Genomic DNA, 14,958 nt, shown 5'->3' with positions numbered 1-14,958 from the left:
AAAGTATGACTGGTACACAAGAAAATAAATCTCCCTTTCATTTCTGTCCCACCTGCTCAGTAATCACCCTGCCCCCTTCCCATGCCCCTCAATTAGGAGCCACTGCTAATTACTTCCTTTAGTGCACACACAAAACACCTTAGGTATGGGCCTCCCCTGGTGGTGCAGCAATTGAACGCTGGGTTGCAAGGCTGCCTGCAGCCTCTGCAGCGCCAGTTCGATCCCCAGCTACTGGCAAGGGTCCCACAAAAAAAAAACACTTTAGGTACATTTATATCTCACTCCTAGTTTACGTAAACGGGAACATTTATACATATTTTCCTGTATATTCACCATCTACTCTACATCTTTGAAATTTTCCTGTATCTCTTTGAAGTGCCTAATAGGTCTTTTCTTTTCGTCCTTCCCTCCCTTGTTTCTTTCTTCCTTCCTCCCAACTACTCCATATATTCTATTGTAGAAATAAAACTTACTTTCCCCATTTTGATAGACATTGAGATTCCCAATCTTTTTACTATCACAAGCCATGCTTTAATAACTAAGTCGATACAATGTCATTTCATATATGTGAGATTTTATGTATAGAACAAATTATTAGGAATAGAATTGCTGGAGCAAGAGAAATGCATTTATCATTTTGGTAGACTTTGCCAATTTGCTCTCCCTATGAGTAGTATAAAATGACATTCCAACCATCAGTCTGCCTGTTTCTCCACTGCACTGCTCATATAGTATCTTGTCTCCACTCTAATAGAGAAAAATTATATATCCTATCAGTTTTAATCTCAATTTCTCTTATTGAGAGTAGGTAGAACATCTCACTACACATTTTAGAGTTCCTCATCTTTATTACAAATGATCTGCTACAAACATCTGGTTTATTATGCGTTGTAGCCTGTTTCTTCTTGAATCATGGCTATTCTTTAAATATGCAGAAAATTAGCCTATTATGTATGATGCAATATTTTTCCTGGTCTGTCATCTGACTTGACTCTGGTGCTTTTGCCAGCACTATTTTCCATCTTAATGCATTCAAAGTTATCAACACTTTCTTTTGTGGTTTTGGGAATGCATGTCACACTCACAGAAGTTCTTCTCTGCCCTGAATATAAAAGAATTCACATATTTTCTTCTGATCCTTTTAAGTTTGGTTTTTAGGATAAGTCTTCATCTATTGGGAATTTATCCAGGATTAAGTCTGTCTCAAAGGCATATAAATTTTCCCAACTTACATAGTTACTCCTATTCCCCACCTTACTTGAGAGGCTACATTCGTCATATATTAGAATATATTTCTGGCTTTTTTTCACTAATATCTATTGATTAACATGCCAATGCTATACTGTTCCAATCTCGGAGTTTTCAGGGTTCTTTCTTTTTTCAGTTTCTTATAATAGCAATAGGGCTACCCACTCTCATTGCTTTTTGCCCTCCAGAATTTCCACAACTCTTTATATTTATTTTCTACAGACCTTGGAATCACCTCGTCCCATTATGGAAGCACAACATAATAAAAAGCTGTTGTATTTTGGGGTTATATTAAATCTATATAGTAACTTGGATAGTCCTCACATCATATCATGTTTGATTTATTCTAACCACATGACATATCTTTCTATTTGTTAAAGTTTGCTCCTAGATAAGGGGCAGTTTTACTGTTGCCAGTTGCTGTTGGTATATTGAAACTTCTTTGTTTATATTTATAAATGTTTTACCCTGCTACCTTATAGAATTTTTTTTGTATTTTTTTTATTGCGGTAATGTTGGTTTACAACACCATATAGGATTCAGAGATCAAGTTCACACCTTCTTTTATTGTTTACAGTAGCTTTCCTCACTGGTTCACTTGGGCTATCTGGGAATCTAATGATATACTTCATAGTTGTATAGTTTAGTATAGTATAGTATACTAAAGTATAGTATAGTATAGTAGTGATAGTTTTATATCTACCTGTCCTGTTTTCATATCTCTACATTTATTTCTTATTTAATTCCATTGGCTAGTTGCAAGGTTAAATCATAATGGTAATAGCCAGTTTTCTTATCTATTGCTGACTTTGGAAGGAAAACTATTTTTTTTTTTTTTTTAATTTTGAGTTCTTTATTTTCTTTTTTTTTTATTATTATTTTTTTTTAATAAATTTTATTGTTATATTCCCCACACAATTGCAGCCCCCCCATTCTGACCCCAATCCCTCCCCTCCCACCCCGCCCCCCTAAAAGTGTCTCTGGTTCATAGTTTTTTGTTGATTTTGATTTTCACTTTCTTATAGTTATTCATTTTCCTGGTCCCTTATTTAAGTTTTCTAGATTCCTGCTATGAGTGAGACCATCCGGTATTTTTCTTTTTCTTTTTGGCTTATTTCGCTGAGCATGATCCCTTCCAGCGCCATCCATGTTGCTGCAAATTGCATGTGTTTATCTTTTTTGAATGCTGAGTAATATTCCATGGTATATATGTACCACATCTTCTTGATCCAGTCATCTATTTTTGGGCATTTGGGTTGTTTCCAAAGCTTAGCTATTGTAAACAGTGCTGCTATAAACATAGGGGTGCAGGTGTTCTTTGGAATTGATGTTTCTGTGTCTGGAAGGAAAACTATTTTTTGTCACAAAAATTTTCCTTTAATCAACAAACTCAGTCTATGATAAAATTCCTTCAGTTCATTTAAACTATGACCCTATTCATAATGACCATCATAAACAGAAATATCTTCAGGCAGTAGGTGCTGAGAGGGAGTTTGATGTTTTAGCACCCTTCCATATATCCAGGTCATTGAAATATTGACTTACTGACAGTTCCTGTGTGAGCTGGTGAATCTTCTGCTTCATTTCATCGTAATCTCCATACATTCGCTTCCTTACTTTTTCCAAAGTGGCTCTCACCTGCAGCCCACAAAGATACCAGTGAGAGATCAAACTATAACATTTTCATGTGTGATTTCCAATACTTTTAAGAAACCCTAATGACACAAAATACAATCTCAAAAATGAGAGAATTTGCGAAATAAAGGGAGATCATTATTGATATATACTTAGAAACTAATGGAGTCATTGTGAGTATATATAATTATTAGCAAATATTCATTATCTTAATAAGTATCTCTGAAGAAAAAATGTGTTTTGAAACTGACAGGTGTCCAAACCTCATTTGAGCAAGGTTTGTCCTTTTTCTTACACATTTTTATAAATAGAAAATTTTTAACAAGTTGATTCTGTAAAGGCTTGACTAAAAGGACAAAAAACAAAAAGCAAAATTAACCTCTAATTTTCTGTCTTTGCTAAAATGGGCAGAGAACATTTTAATGTCTAGAACATAAGGCAGGAAAGAGTCCAAGTCTGCAGAACATCAGGCCTAGGCTAGTGGGTGCCTTATCATTTTGGTTAATAAGATCAGTAAGTAGGGGACAGCAGGGGGAGACTTAATCTTGAAGCTGTATTTACAGAGTTTGCATACTGTTATAAATTAGACTACATATTTATTAGGGTGACCAGATATTGGTGAAGATTTCAGGGAGAGAGCAGGAAAAGTCAAGACACCAAGCCTTCCCCAGATGAATTCTAGTAGTAGAGTCTACTTTCTTGCTGTTAGCTGCAAATATTTTAGAGACATACAGTCAAAAATACAACTTTTCCCCTGGATAGGTAGAACAGCCATCATTCATGTCTTTGGGTTGGCTCTTTGTGCTCACTAGTGTGCATGGAATCTTGATTTGGGTGTCACTTCCACTGGTAAAACTTGCAGGAATCCAACTGGGCCAGAGTCTCCCACAAACAAGAGAGGGCAAAAGTCCCATGAACAGACTCAGGAATGAACAGGCCAGCAATAGATTTGATAGATTTGAAGCAAGCTACAGAAGGTGGGACCTAGAAATTCATTTTAAGTTGCAGATCACAGTGGAGGTTGGCAATTCAGGTCAGAACCATCCCCATGATCTGGGTATTTATCGTCACTGGTTTGCAATCAGCCTGAACCTGCTGTCTTTGTCTTGGGCAATTTGAAACTCTCCACTCTGTTTAGAATATCTACCTCTGAAGCAGTGCCATGCTATCTGGGGCATTTAAATCAGGTAGGTCTAAGTATTTCCATGAGAAAAAATTAAGGAGGCGGGAGCCTTCCCCCTGGTGGAAGGTGTTTAGTTACAGCACTATGAAGCTATGGACAGCCACTGCAGCATGAGTTTGATCCCCAGCCAGGGAGTTACCCACATGGTGCAGCAGACCTCTCCTCTCTCGCCTGCTACTACCCTCAGCAGTGTATTTCAGTCAATCTGCCTGTTCTGTTCCTCACTCTGTCTCTGGTGAATCCTCTGACCCCCCCCCCCACACCTCTGGCCTTTACCACAGTTCTTGTATGTATAAATAAATAAATCTTTTTTTAAAAAATCAAGAAGGCTAGCAATATTCAAGCTCCTCCTTGAAAATCAGGTTGAAATACTTTGAATGGTTAAAAATTATCTTTGGGGGTTTGTGGTTGTCACATGTGTTCGCTGTGTCTGTGTGTAAGGATAGCTTTTCTGGCTTCTCTTAATTTTCTCTCTTAAGCATTTATTATTATTTTTAATCAAACAATATTATTTTTTGTGCCTCAAAATTACACAAGTATCCAAATCTTTCAAGACACATTAAAGAAGTTGCCTAAAAGCACATATATGTTTAATATTTAATAAGAAACTCTAAAAAAAAAAAAACAACAAAATACAGAAGTTATATACAAACCCATTGTGTCTTATCTGCAAGCCCATCAAGTAAAAATGGCATGCAGAACTGAATGTTTTGACTTTAGGGTCCCTTCCTAACCCCCACTACCTATACATAAAAAAAGTGAATCCCAATTTTGGACCCTTAATCAAAGTCCATCAGACATTCCACTGCCCCATATCAGTTCTGCTTTTATAAACCATAGGCAGCATTTTGGGTCCATCAGTATCATTTCATCTCTAATCACTCAGTTTGATTGACAGGGGCCTATAGGAAGGGCAAAAAGAATATAGAGAGACGAAGAGAATCAAAAAGAAATGGAGGTAGGTGTGATAGATGGATAAGAAGAAATGAAAAAAACTTAGAAGGAAATGCTCTAAAATGTTAATAATTCTTTTTGTTCAATGGAATTATGGGTGATTTTATTTTCTTCTTCATTCACTTTTGTATTTTCCAATTTTATCAAAAGAACATAAGATAAAGGTTAAAAATGTAATATTAAGTACAAAGAAACAGCATCAATTGGCCTGGGTTGGACAGTGTTTATTCTGATTGACTTTCCAGAATCCATTTCAACCCAACTGATTGGCCTTAAACGTCCAGGTCATCCCATTCCCCTTGAAAGTGATTAAGAATGGGCATGTGGCCCAATCCTGGCCAATAAACATCAGGGGAATTCTAATGGAGACTCTCTATAAAATATCCAGAAATGAAGCAAAGTGTCTTTGCTTCCTCCAGACGCTGCATATTTTCAGCTGACGCTGTGAGCCTGAGGCTGCAAGAGGACAGAAAGCAGAGAAACTCAGAAAAGTAAAACTAAGCCTGGAAGCACCTGCTTGGGCCCCACCTACCTTTAGACTATCCTCACAAGACCAAATTTCCTTTTTGAAGTGGATTTTCTGTTACTTGCAGCCAAGAGCACTCAAATGTTTACACTGGTTCAAACTCATACATCAGGAGGATGCAACATAATAAGCAACTCCACTTAGAGTCCCACTTAATACATAAAAGAAGGAAGCCATTTGGTCTCCTGAGTAACCCAACTTGGTAACATTTAGAGTTCACCTCACTGTCAATTACATCTGTGTTTCAGCATAACCATCCAGATCTGTAGAAACACTTCCATCCAAAATGACACCAAGAAATCATCCAAAATGACACCAAGAAATCTTCCAAAATGCATTATTACATTCACAGTAATACTTTTGCATCTACCCTCTTTATTCCATGCTATAAAAAGAGTAGACACCAGAAAAATAATCTTTAAATGACTCACATCTTTGATGTAGTTCATCTCTTCTTTCAGCTGATTGGTGGTCCACCCATACACCACCATTTCTTTCTGCTGATTTTCATCGGATCTTCGCACCACACCATAGACAACACCTTGAGGAAGTTTCCTAGTCGATTCTCCATTGCTTAGGTCAGGATGCTAAAAGAGGGTAGGAAAAGAGAAAAAACAATGAGCCTTTTAGAAATAACTATAATAATGGTCCCCATGTACTTGGTTATACAGGTTGCGCCCAGTACTAGGGTACTTGGCAGCAGGGAGAGAGGTGGGCAGAAAGTCAGCCTGGTCTCTGCTCATCAAATTGCACCTGCCATGACTGAGGCAGCCTTACCTTGGAGGAAATGTACCTTTCTCTACTTTCTTTTTTCCTTTAAAGATTTATTTTATTTATGCATACAAGAGCTAGGGTGTAGGCCAAAGGTAGGGAGGAGGGGTGAGGGGATTCACCAGAGACAGTGGGGAGCAGAACAGGCAGATCGAATGAAATACACTGCTGAGGGGAGCAGCAGGCGAGACAGGAGAGGTCTGCTGCGCCATGTGGGTCAGCTGCCTGGCCAGGGATCAAACTCATGCTGCAGTAACTGCCAATAGCTTCACAGTGCTGAGACTCAACCCCTTGCACCACCAGGGAGGCCCCCTTTCTCTACTTTCTACCAAGACACTGCCCTCTCACCTAGGAGTTCATCTGCAGAGCCCCATCTTCCAGAAGGGAATTTTCCTAATTCTCACAAAGCTACCAGATGGACTTAATGTTGTACCTGAAAAGCAGAGTGTTTGAATGCTCATATTCTCGGGAATGCTTTCTCCTCCTTATACTAGTTCTTCCATATGACTTCAAACTCATCACTGAAACGTGGCCTGAAATGCATGAGGTTGAGATACTTAGAGGAAGAATGTTGGCCAAATTGTCTTGAGGTTAGAGCTGACTCTGGGACCAGTTCTGAGAAAAGGACGTGGGTGAATACACAACGTGTCATGACCATTCATGAAAAGCCAGGAGAAGTGGTGTGACTTCACTCTGAAAGAATCTCTCTTTAATTCCTTCATTTAAAGCTTTGAGCAGTGTTGAAAAGCAGATACCCTTGGGAAGGGCAACATATACAAGTCCTAACACAACTTTATAGAAGGCAGGCTCAAGAACTAGGAGAAAAGGAAATGGAGATTTTTTTGGTCACTGTCATAAGTGAGAACTATTTCTTTACATGTTTCATCTTCACGTTCCCTCTGTGACACAGTGACTGCCTTCCCTACCTTATAGCTGAGAAAAGAGAGGTTCATAGAAGTATCTTACATACAGTCATACGCCTAGAGTCAAGCCCAATTATGTCTGGCATTCAATACATCCCCATACTGCAGGCTTTGTTAGATGTAAAGGGGACAGAACATAGGCCTGCACAGCATGGAAGGGAAGGAACAAGGGAAAAATCAGACAGAACCTGGCACACAGACTTTGTTGACAAACCAAACAACGTCCAATTTTGCTGCTGCTGACCCTGGTACCCCAACAACACCACAGTACAGAAGCCTGAGTTCCCTAAGGGCAACTCTGGTCTCCCACTAATTTTTTTTAAAGACTTATTTGTTTATACAAGAACTGAGGTACAGGCCAGAGGCACGGGAGGGTGAGAGGACTCACCAGAGACAGAATGGGGAACAGAACAGGCAGACCAACTGAAATACACTGCTGAGGGGAGCAGCGGGCGAGACAGGAGAGGTCTGCCCTGCCAGGGGGATATCTCCCTGGCCGGCTGGGGAATGGAACCCGTGCGGCAGAGGCTGCTGCGGACAGCTTCACAGCACTGCGCTCAACCCCCTGTACCACCAGGGAGGCCCCTCCCACTAATTTTTAAACCACTTTTATATCAATTCTTTCCATGTACTCACAAAACATTTTTGACAAAGAAAACTGGAGTTTGCATTTGTGACAGAACAATGAGTACTTTATGACCCCACTCATCAGAAGTTTTTAAAGGCAAAAGACATGATAAATTATTAATAATAATAATGATCTCAAAGAAGAGACAGAGGAGGTTTGGGAGAGGGGTATTGGAGATCTTTTACTTTTTTTATGCCATTTTGTAATGTTTGTTGACAATGTGTTTTGTTTTTAAAGAAAACAAAATATCCATTGCTTCCCACCCTTCTGTACATACTTGGGAAGACATGGAATATTTGCTTCCAGAAAATGCTTCCACTTGAGTTTCTCATACTTGAGTACAACAGACACTGATAAAACTCTGCACATCTGCACACAGGTTAGGGGAACATACTGTTCGATAGCTCTAACTTGGAGTGACAAGCTGGGAGCAGATACCCCTGAAGCAATAGTCACATAATTAGGAAGAGGAAAAGCTCTAATGAAACTCCCCACATACCAGAAACAAAAGCATGTTCTCTCAGTCACAGACTCCACCCAGTTCCTGAAAAACAAGCTGATGGTAATATATGGCTTTGGTGAAGTACACTTCTGCAAAGCAAAGGCTTTCACAGGCAGACTGGCTGGCAGGAAAAGGGTCAGGTGGTCGGATACAGAGGACTTGCCTCCTTGTCCACTCGGGAAGGTGAGGACCACCACCAATTGGAAAATTCTGCAAAACTAAGCGGTTGTGGATCTAAAGTCATACATATGGAAAGGTATTAAAGAGCCATTAAATGAAAATGAAAAATAGTAATTTGCCCATTTTTTTGTTTTAAAAATATGTGTGTAAAACATCTAGAAGATGGAATACAAAACTATAAAGATAGTTTCCTTAGTAAAATGGGATTTCTTTTTTTTCTTTATGCTCATCTGTACTCTGATTTTTAAAGGGATGGGGGTGGGGAAATAGGCACTATTTTTTAATTAACTTCTATCTCAATTTTCATAAAACTAAAAACTTATTGCAAAGTCAGGATCTAAATAAAAGACCAGCAGGGAGGGGCCCCCCACAGGGCTCTGCTCTGGAGTAGCAACAGCAGCATGGACCAATCACAAGGAGAGGACTCCTGAGGCAGCATGAGGCAGGGTACTATGAAAAGAAAGAGAAGAGAAAAAACTCCTGTCCTGCTATTTCATGATGTAATATTTTCTTTAATCTTCATCCTATTTCTCCTATATAAATATCATTAGTTCTTCCAAGATGGCAGCATTCAAGGATCTGTCTACATCTTTTCAAATCTAAACTCTCATTTAGATTAAAGTCATTGACCACGATGACTTCAAGGTAGCTAAGAGTCAAGAGCAGAACTGGAACTCACTCCTGTGAGAGTCAGACCAAGGAGTCAGACCCGGGAGCTGGTCCAAGGCTGTTGGGAAGAGGCAGGCCTAGAAAGGGAGGAATTTTCTCTAGCCTCCTTTGGTTCATCTCCCCTTCAGCATTTCCTCTCGGTCCCTACTACAGCCTCACTGTCTCCATTCTGTTCCTTTATCAGCCAGCTTCCATCATGCCACAGTCTTCCCTCTGCCCAAGGCCTCCCTACTGAGCTGAAAGGTCCCTCCCTCAAGGTCACCTTCACAATCAGAATGGAATGACTTTTAGTATCACCATGTATGTCACGCCTGCTTCTTTATGAAATGGAACCAAAAAACCTAGGTCCTTGTTTGTCTTTTCTTCCACTATAATCTGCAGCATCTAACAGTGACGATCCTACAATGACTAAATGAACAGGGAGTTTCAGTAGCTAGAAGAGGGGAATGATCCAGAGTCCAAAATGGTCCAGCTAAAGGGAACAGGCTTTGTTCCTCTTAGATAGGACAAGGAGGTGATGTTGGCCAGGATCTCATAAATTTGATATCCAGAAAAGTCGCAAGAAGTCAAGACTGCTAATATTTTTACAAAATGTCAGTATACTTATGGTCAAACCTGAAGGAAAGGGGGAAAAAATGAAAATAGCAAAAACATTTGGTACTATTTATAGGTGGATTTTTCTCCTCTTATCTTTTGAAATATTTCCCTGTAAGATAAATATTCATTTTTAGGCAAGATAATAGCATTGTGATTATGAGATAGTCCTTATCTTTTAGAGAAACATACTTAAATATTTATATCTGGGATACAGGGTAGAGTTAGAGGGTGAAGGTGTACACAGGGCAAGGAACGATTGTGGGTTGAGGGTTGTTAATTAAGTGAAGGGTCAATGATTCCTTAAACGATTCATTTTTCTTTTGTGTTTGTTTGAAATTCTCTGCAATTTAGTTGTTTGGTTTTTTGTTGTTTTTTTTTTAATTTCCTTATAATGCTGCTTGGTATTAAAAAATCAAATTTAAAAAAAGTACCCTAGACATATTAATAGCCTCCTGGGCATGAAACAATACTACACAAAACTGCCTTGAAAACAAAAGGTCTAAAAAATGAATGGAATGGAAAAAAAAGTTATTTCCAAAGAAGGGGAAAGGAAACAACCAATTGAAAGGGCATTTGTAATCCCTGCATGAAACACAGAAGAGTAACTCCAGGCATTAATCAGTACAACATACAGAGAAACTCTCAATTTAACTACTTCCTGCGACATAGACAGAGTTTAAAATTCAGTAACAGACTCATGCTATGGCTTTTTTACCAATAGAAATGGCTAGGCGAAAAGTAACTTAACCTAAATTCCTGCTATAACGGCTTGAGTGCTATTAAAGTTAGGGTGGGGGCCTCGCTGGTGGCGCAAGGGGTTAAGACCCAGCATTATGAAGCTGTCGGCAGCCACTGCAGCACGAGTTCAATCCCTGGCGAGGGAGCTACCCACATGGCACAGCAGATCTCTCCTGTCTCGCCTGCTGCTCCCCTCAGCTGTGTATTTCAGTTGGTCCGCCTGTTCTGTTCCCCACTCAGTCTCTGGTAACTCCTCTTACCCCCCACACTTCTGGCCTATACCCCAGTTCTTGTGTGCATAAATAAATAAATCTTTAAAAAATAAAAAGTAAAGTTAGGGTTAGTGAGGCCAGTGAGATATATATATATATATATATATATATATAAAACCTTACATTGAAATAAACTCTATAGAGGCAGAGACTATATCTAGTGCTGTATCCCCAATACCAGCATAAATAATGTTCAATAAGGACATTTTGTAGAAGGAAGAAAGAACAACTGGATAGTTGGAGTATGTGTTCACCTCAGACAATGGGGGATAATTTGCCCAAAGAGAGAAAACTCCTTGGTCAAGAAGGCTTCTCGGAGAATAAAGATAGGTAGAAAGATAGTTTAACACAAATCAAAACTGACAGTGGTGGACAGGCTGCTGGTCACAAGTCCTGTGCCCCTCTGACTTAGATGGACTATGACATGTATTGAAAGACTTGCAAACTAGAAGCAAAGTTATTTCCAAAACTCCTTGCTTTGACCTCTTCTGTCAGTCTCAAGACAGAGCCGTCCCAGAGCATCCTACAGCCCTGGGCATCCTACAGCCTTGCAGGTGTCACTTTCAGGAATGTGCTCTGACCTGTCTGTGTGTCCATCTCAGTCATGACTGCTCCCTGTTCATTACTCACACTGAACAAGGGCTTGCCTTCCTGTGATAAAAATGAACAGTTATCACTGAGCCTGAGGAGGCTTTCCACAGCCTGAACAGAGCTCTACAGACAAATGGAAGCCTTTGGCCTATTAAGATAGTTGTTATTTCTGGTTATCTTGCAGACTGGATAGAGATCATTTCCTAAATAAACCCAGGCTTGGAAAAAGACCATTACACTTTGAATGTTTAAAGATGGGAAAAAAGAAAAAACTTCTAGCCAAGGAGAAATCCCAAAAAGTGACAGTTCTAACGACAGTATCCTGATAGAAGTTAACTTCTTAAAGATATTACTTTACAGCTTCTAGCCAGTCCATAGCTGCTAAGGCCTAACAGCTCAAGGGGAAAAGGGTAGACTAGCTGGGGGAGGGAGAGAGGTATCAGGTATATGGCACATTATAAGTGTGCTTAGGTAACCTGGACTGGAAAAATGTAAATATCTCAACAGACTTTCCCTTAGGAGAGAGTATGCAAGTGGCATTCTCATGACAACATGGCCAAATCACAGGCCTGAGCCGGAACTGCAAATCCACTGGCTGCCTGGCCCTATGCAAGTTACTTACATCACTGAACTGTGAGTCCTAAACAGCAAAATGAGATTAAACACATATTCCAGAAGATTATTCTGAGTGATATATGGAGTAATACACCTAAAACACCTAGTATGCTGCTGGGCCTGCTGGTAGATACTGGTAGAGTCTACGATTACTGATATACTGATATGGTTTCTTTACATTTCTGAATTCCTACTAAACTCTACATGTTCGTCTGGATACATCTGTCTGTCTGTCCCCTGCTCTCTCCTTGTTTTGTTTGTTTGTTTTTGCTGTTTCCATCACAGTCATCATATTTGCTCTGACAGTGAAATGCTCACCCCTCATTGGACCTTGGTTTCTCTTCATGGGAAGAACCAGAAAGTCTGAGGTTAGAAAAGTGTTGTTTTCCAGAGGGGTTGTTAGCAATATCCCAGCCATTTCTCAAAGTCTGATAAGATTGTGGGGCAGAAGGTAGGGGACATGGCAGGGGCAGCCAAGATGGTGGTAAACTCATTTGAAGCCACTGTATTTTCCCTGTTTTACCAGTGGCACCTCCAGATATATTCATTTGAATAGAGTTCCACATTTGGAAAAATGCTGTCTCTAGGCAATGTTTCCAAGAGGAAACTAAGGTCCCTAGAGATAACTTGTCTAGCCCGACCAGGGCAGCAGTCAATGAGGAGACCAGGCCTAGAACCTTGGCCTCTTCCTGCCCTCCCAGGGCTGCTATCTCTGAAAGGCACATGTCACACAGGGCAGCCCTGGCCCCAGTCTGAATCATGGCAGCACATCCTCACCTGGCAACAACCGTGATGTTGTGTAAACACTGACGCCAAGGACAAGAACCCGGCAGGCTTATTCATCCAGGGCTTTTAAGGAAAGAGGGCTATAAAACCAAATGGCAAAGGTTTACGCCTTTTAAATATTTTATTGGGCTGTGAAAGTCCCCACCTTTTCATACATACACATATCTGTTCTCTCTCTTTCGGGGTTCTCCAAGCTCTAGAGAGAAATAGCGTCTTTAAAACACAGGCATTAAAGGACACCTACCATGGTAAATGCTATTAGTTATTTAAAATATTATCTACTGATAATCTAGTTCTGTTTCATTGTACACAGCCATGCTATACCCACAACCCACAGTCTTGTATCAACTCGTCCAAGTTTAAGTCCTGGGTGGGAGTGGCTATTGCCAAAGTCTGTGTTCCTGAGCTGTCGGGTGACAAAGAGGGAGCATCTGTCTTCAAGGGTGGGTGGGAGAAAAGGCACAGCCACAGTCTCATCATCTGGTAAAATGGACACAGCTCACCCATCTAATCACAGGGGTAGGTGCTGGGTATTTCCTAAAGAAAATGGACAAATGCTTACTGTATTAGGAGAGAACAGAGCATAGATACGACCTCAGATCTGCCTTGATTCCCAGACCGGAGGGAAACAGGTCATCCCAGACCACTGCTGTCTGCGTCCACCTAGCCCCCACGAACTACAAACTTACTAGTCATTGTCACTCACACAAGATGTAGCATAAAACAATAATAAAGTATAATAAAAAATATTATTGTGCACCTCCCTGGTGGTGCAAGGGGTTAAGATGCAACCTGTGAAGCTATCCACAGCCGCTGCAACATGAATTTGATCCCCGGCCAGGGAGCTATCCACATGGCACAGCAGACCTCTCCTGACTCACCTGCTGCTCCCCTCAGCAGTGTATTTCAGTACATCTGCCTGTTCTGTTTCCCACTCTGTCTCTGGTGAATACTCTCACCCACCCCCCCCACACCTCTGGCCTGTACCCTAGTTCTTGTATGCATAAATAAATAAATCTTTAAAAAAATATATTATCAGTTTCATGCCACTATGTCAGTTTGCAGAAGACTTCACTACCTTACAGATTCAGAATCAGCAGAGCTCAGATAATAGTCTCAACAATGCAGTGAGTCCCTGCTCCAACACGATGAATCTGCAGCAGCTGGTACTGGTTCTGTCTTTTCTTTCTATGTATGTGTGTGCATAAGAACATTCTGCGTATAGATTTGGATAAGAAAATGAATACATTCATGAAGTTCCTTGAAAATGGTAAAGTCTTGATTTGAAAAATACCTACTAACCAATTTTAAAATTCAACCATTTTAAATACATGGTATTCCATACTTATCAATTTCTCAACATGGAAGCTGTGTCCACAAACTAATCAGTATTTCCAACTTCTTTTGCCCTGTATCCTCATTTGCCTTTTCATCTGAACCTCTCATGTAGGTTGTCTGAGGAAGAAGGTTCTAGTAAAAATAAATTTTCTTAGACAAGGAGGGATCAGGCTCTAAAAGAGAAGAAGGAAATAAGAGGAACAGGGCAAATGGAGTCTTCATGAGGAAGGGGGATGGTCAGACACTGGTGAAGGGCAGGGAATAGACACAGGAAGCTGCCGGCCCCAGTCCCTCCCTGCTCTCCCCTCAAACCCTCACCCACCCTCCTGTGGTCCTCTTAAAGTTCCTGCCCCATTTCCAGGTTGATTCTATAAGGGAATCCTGAAAGCAAATGGGACCCAGATGACTCTGAGGGAAATACATATGACAGACAAATGTGAGATAAGGCACCCATTCTCACTGGCAATCAGGAAATAGGAATGGGTGCTGCCTTGGGAGGCTCCTAAACAGGAGGGAGAACATTTTCTAAATTAGTGCACCTGTGTTCCAGGCAAAATTTTAATGCAGCCTAGAAATTACCATTTATATAATGACCCATTTAGTTTAAACATTAAAACAATGATCACATACACAGTAAACTATCTGTATTCTGTGTATCAAAATACCATCATGTGAAGAACACTAAAAACCAGCACTCCTGGTCCAGCAGGATAGGACTCAGAGAGGAGAGCTGACGTGTTTTGGTGGGCATCCTCCCCAGAGAGGGGGCTCCAGAACATGCAAGGATGCAGTTCTCGGAGGT

The 14,958-nt window shown here is 40.4% G+C and overlaps 1 protein-coding gene across 1 annotated transcript in view; it reads right to left on the bottom strand.

Moving 5' to 3' along the window:
• MYZAP (myocardial zonula adherens protein) overlaps positions 1-14,958 on the bottom strand; it is a 97,600-nt gene that overhangs the window by 64,097 nt on the left and 18,545 nt on the right. Inside the window, exons 3-4 of the mRNA XM_037502566.2 lie at positions 5,978-6,133; positions 2,794-2,886 (exon numbers count right to left, since the gene is read on the bottom strand). Of these exons, the coding sequence (XP_037358463.1) occupies positions 2,794-2,886; positions 5,978-6,133 (249 nt within the window). The remainder of the gene's footprint in view (positions 1-2,793; positions 2,887-5,977; positions 6,134-14,958) is intronic.

The sequence above is a fragment of the Talpa occidentalis genome, unplaced genomic scaffold (assembly GCF_014898055.3).
Source record: "Talpa occidentalis isolate TD23 unplaced genomic scaffold, MPIMG_talOcc4v2.1 talOcc4.11, whole genome shotgun sequence".
Taxonomy (NCBI): domain Eukaryota; kingdom Metazoa; phylum Chordata; class Mammalia; order Eulipotyphla; family Talpidae; genus Talpa; species Talpa occidentalis.
The sequence above is the reverse complement of the archived record's forward strand: the minus strand, read 5'-3'. Positions and strand labels throughout refer to the sequence as shown.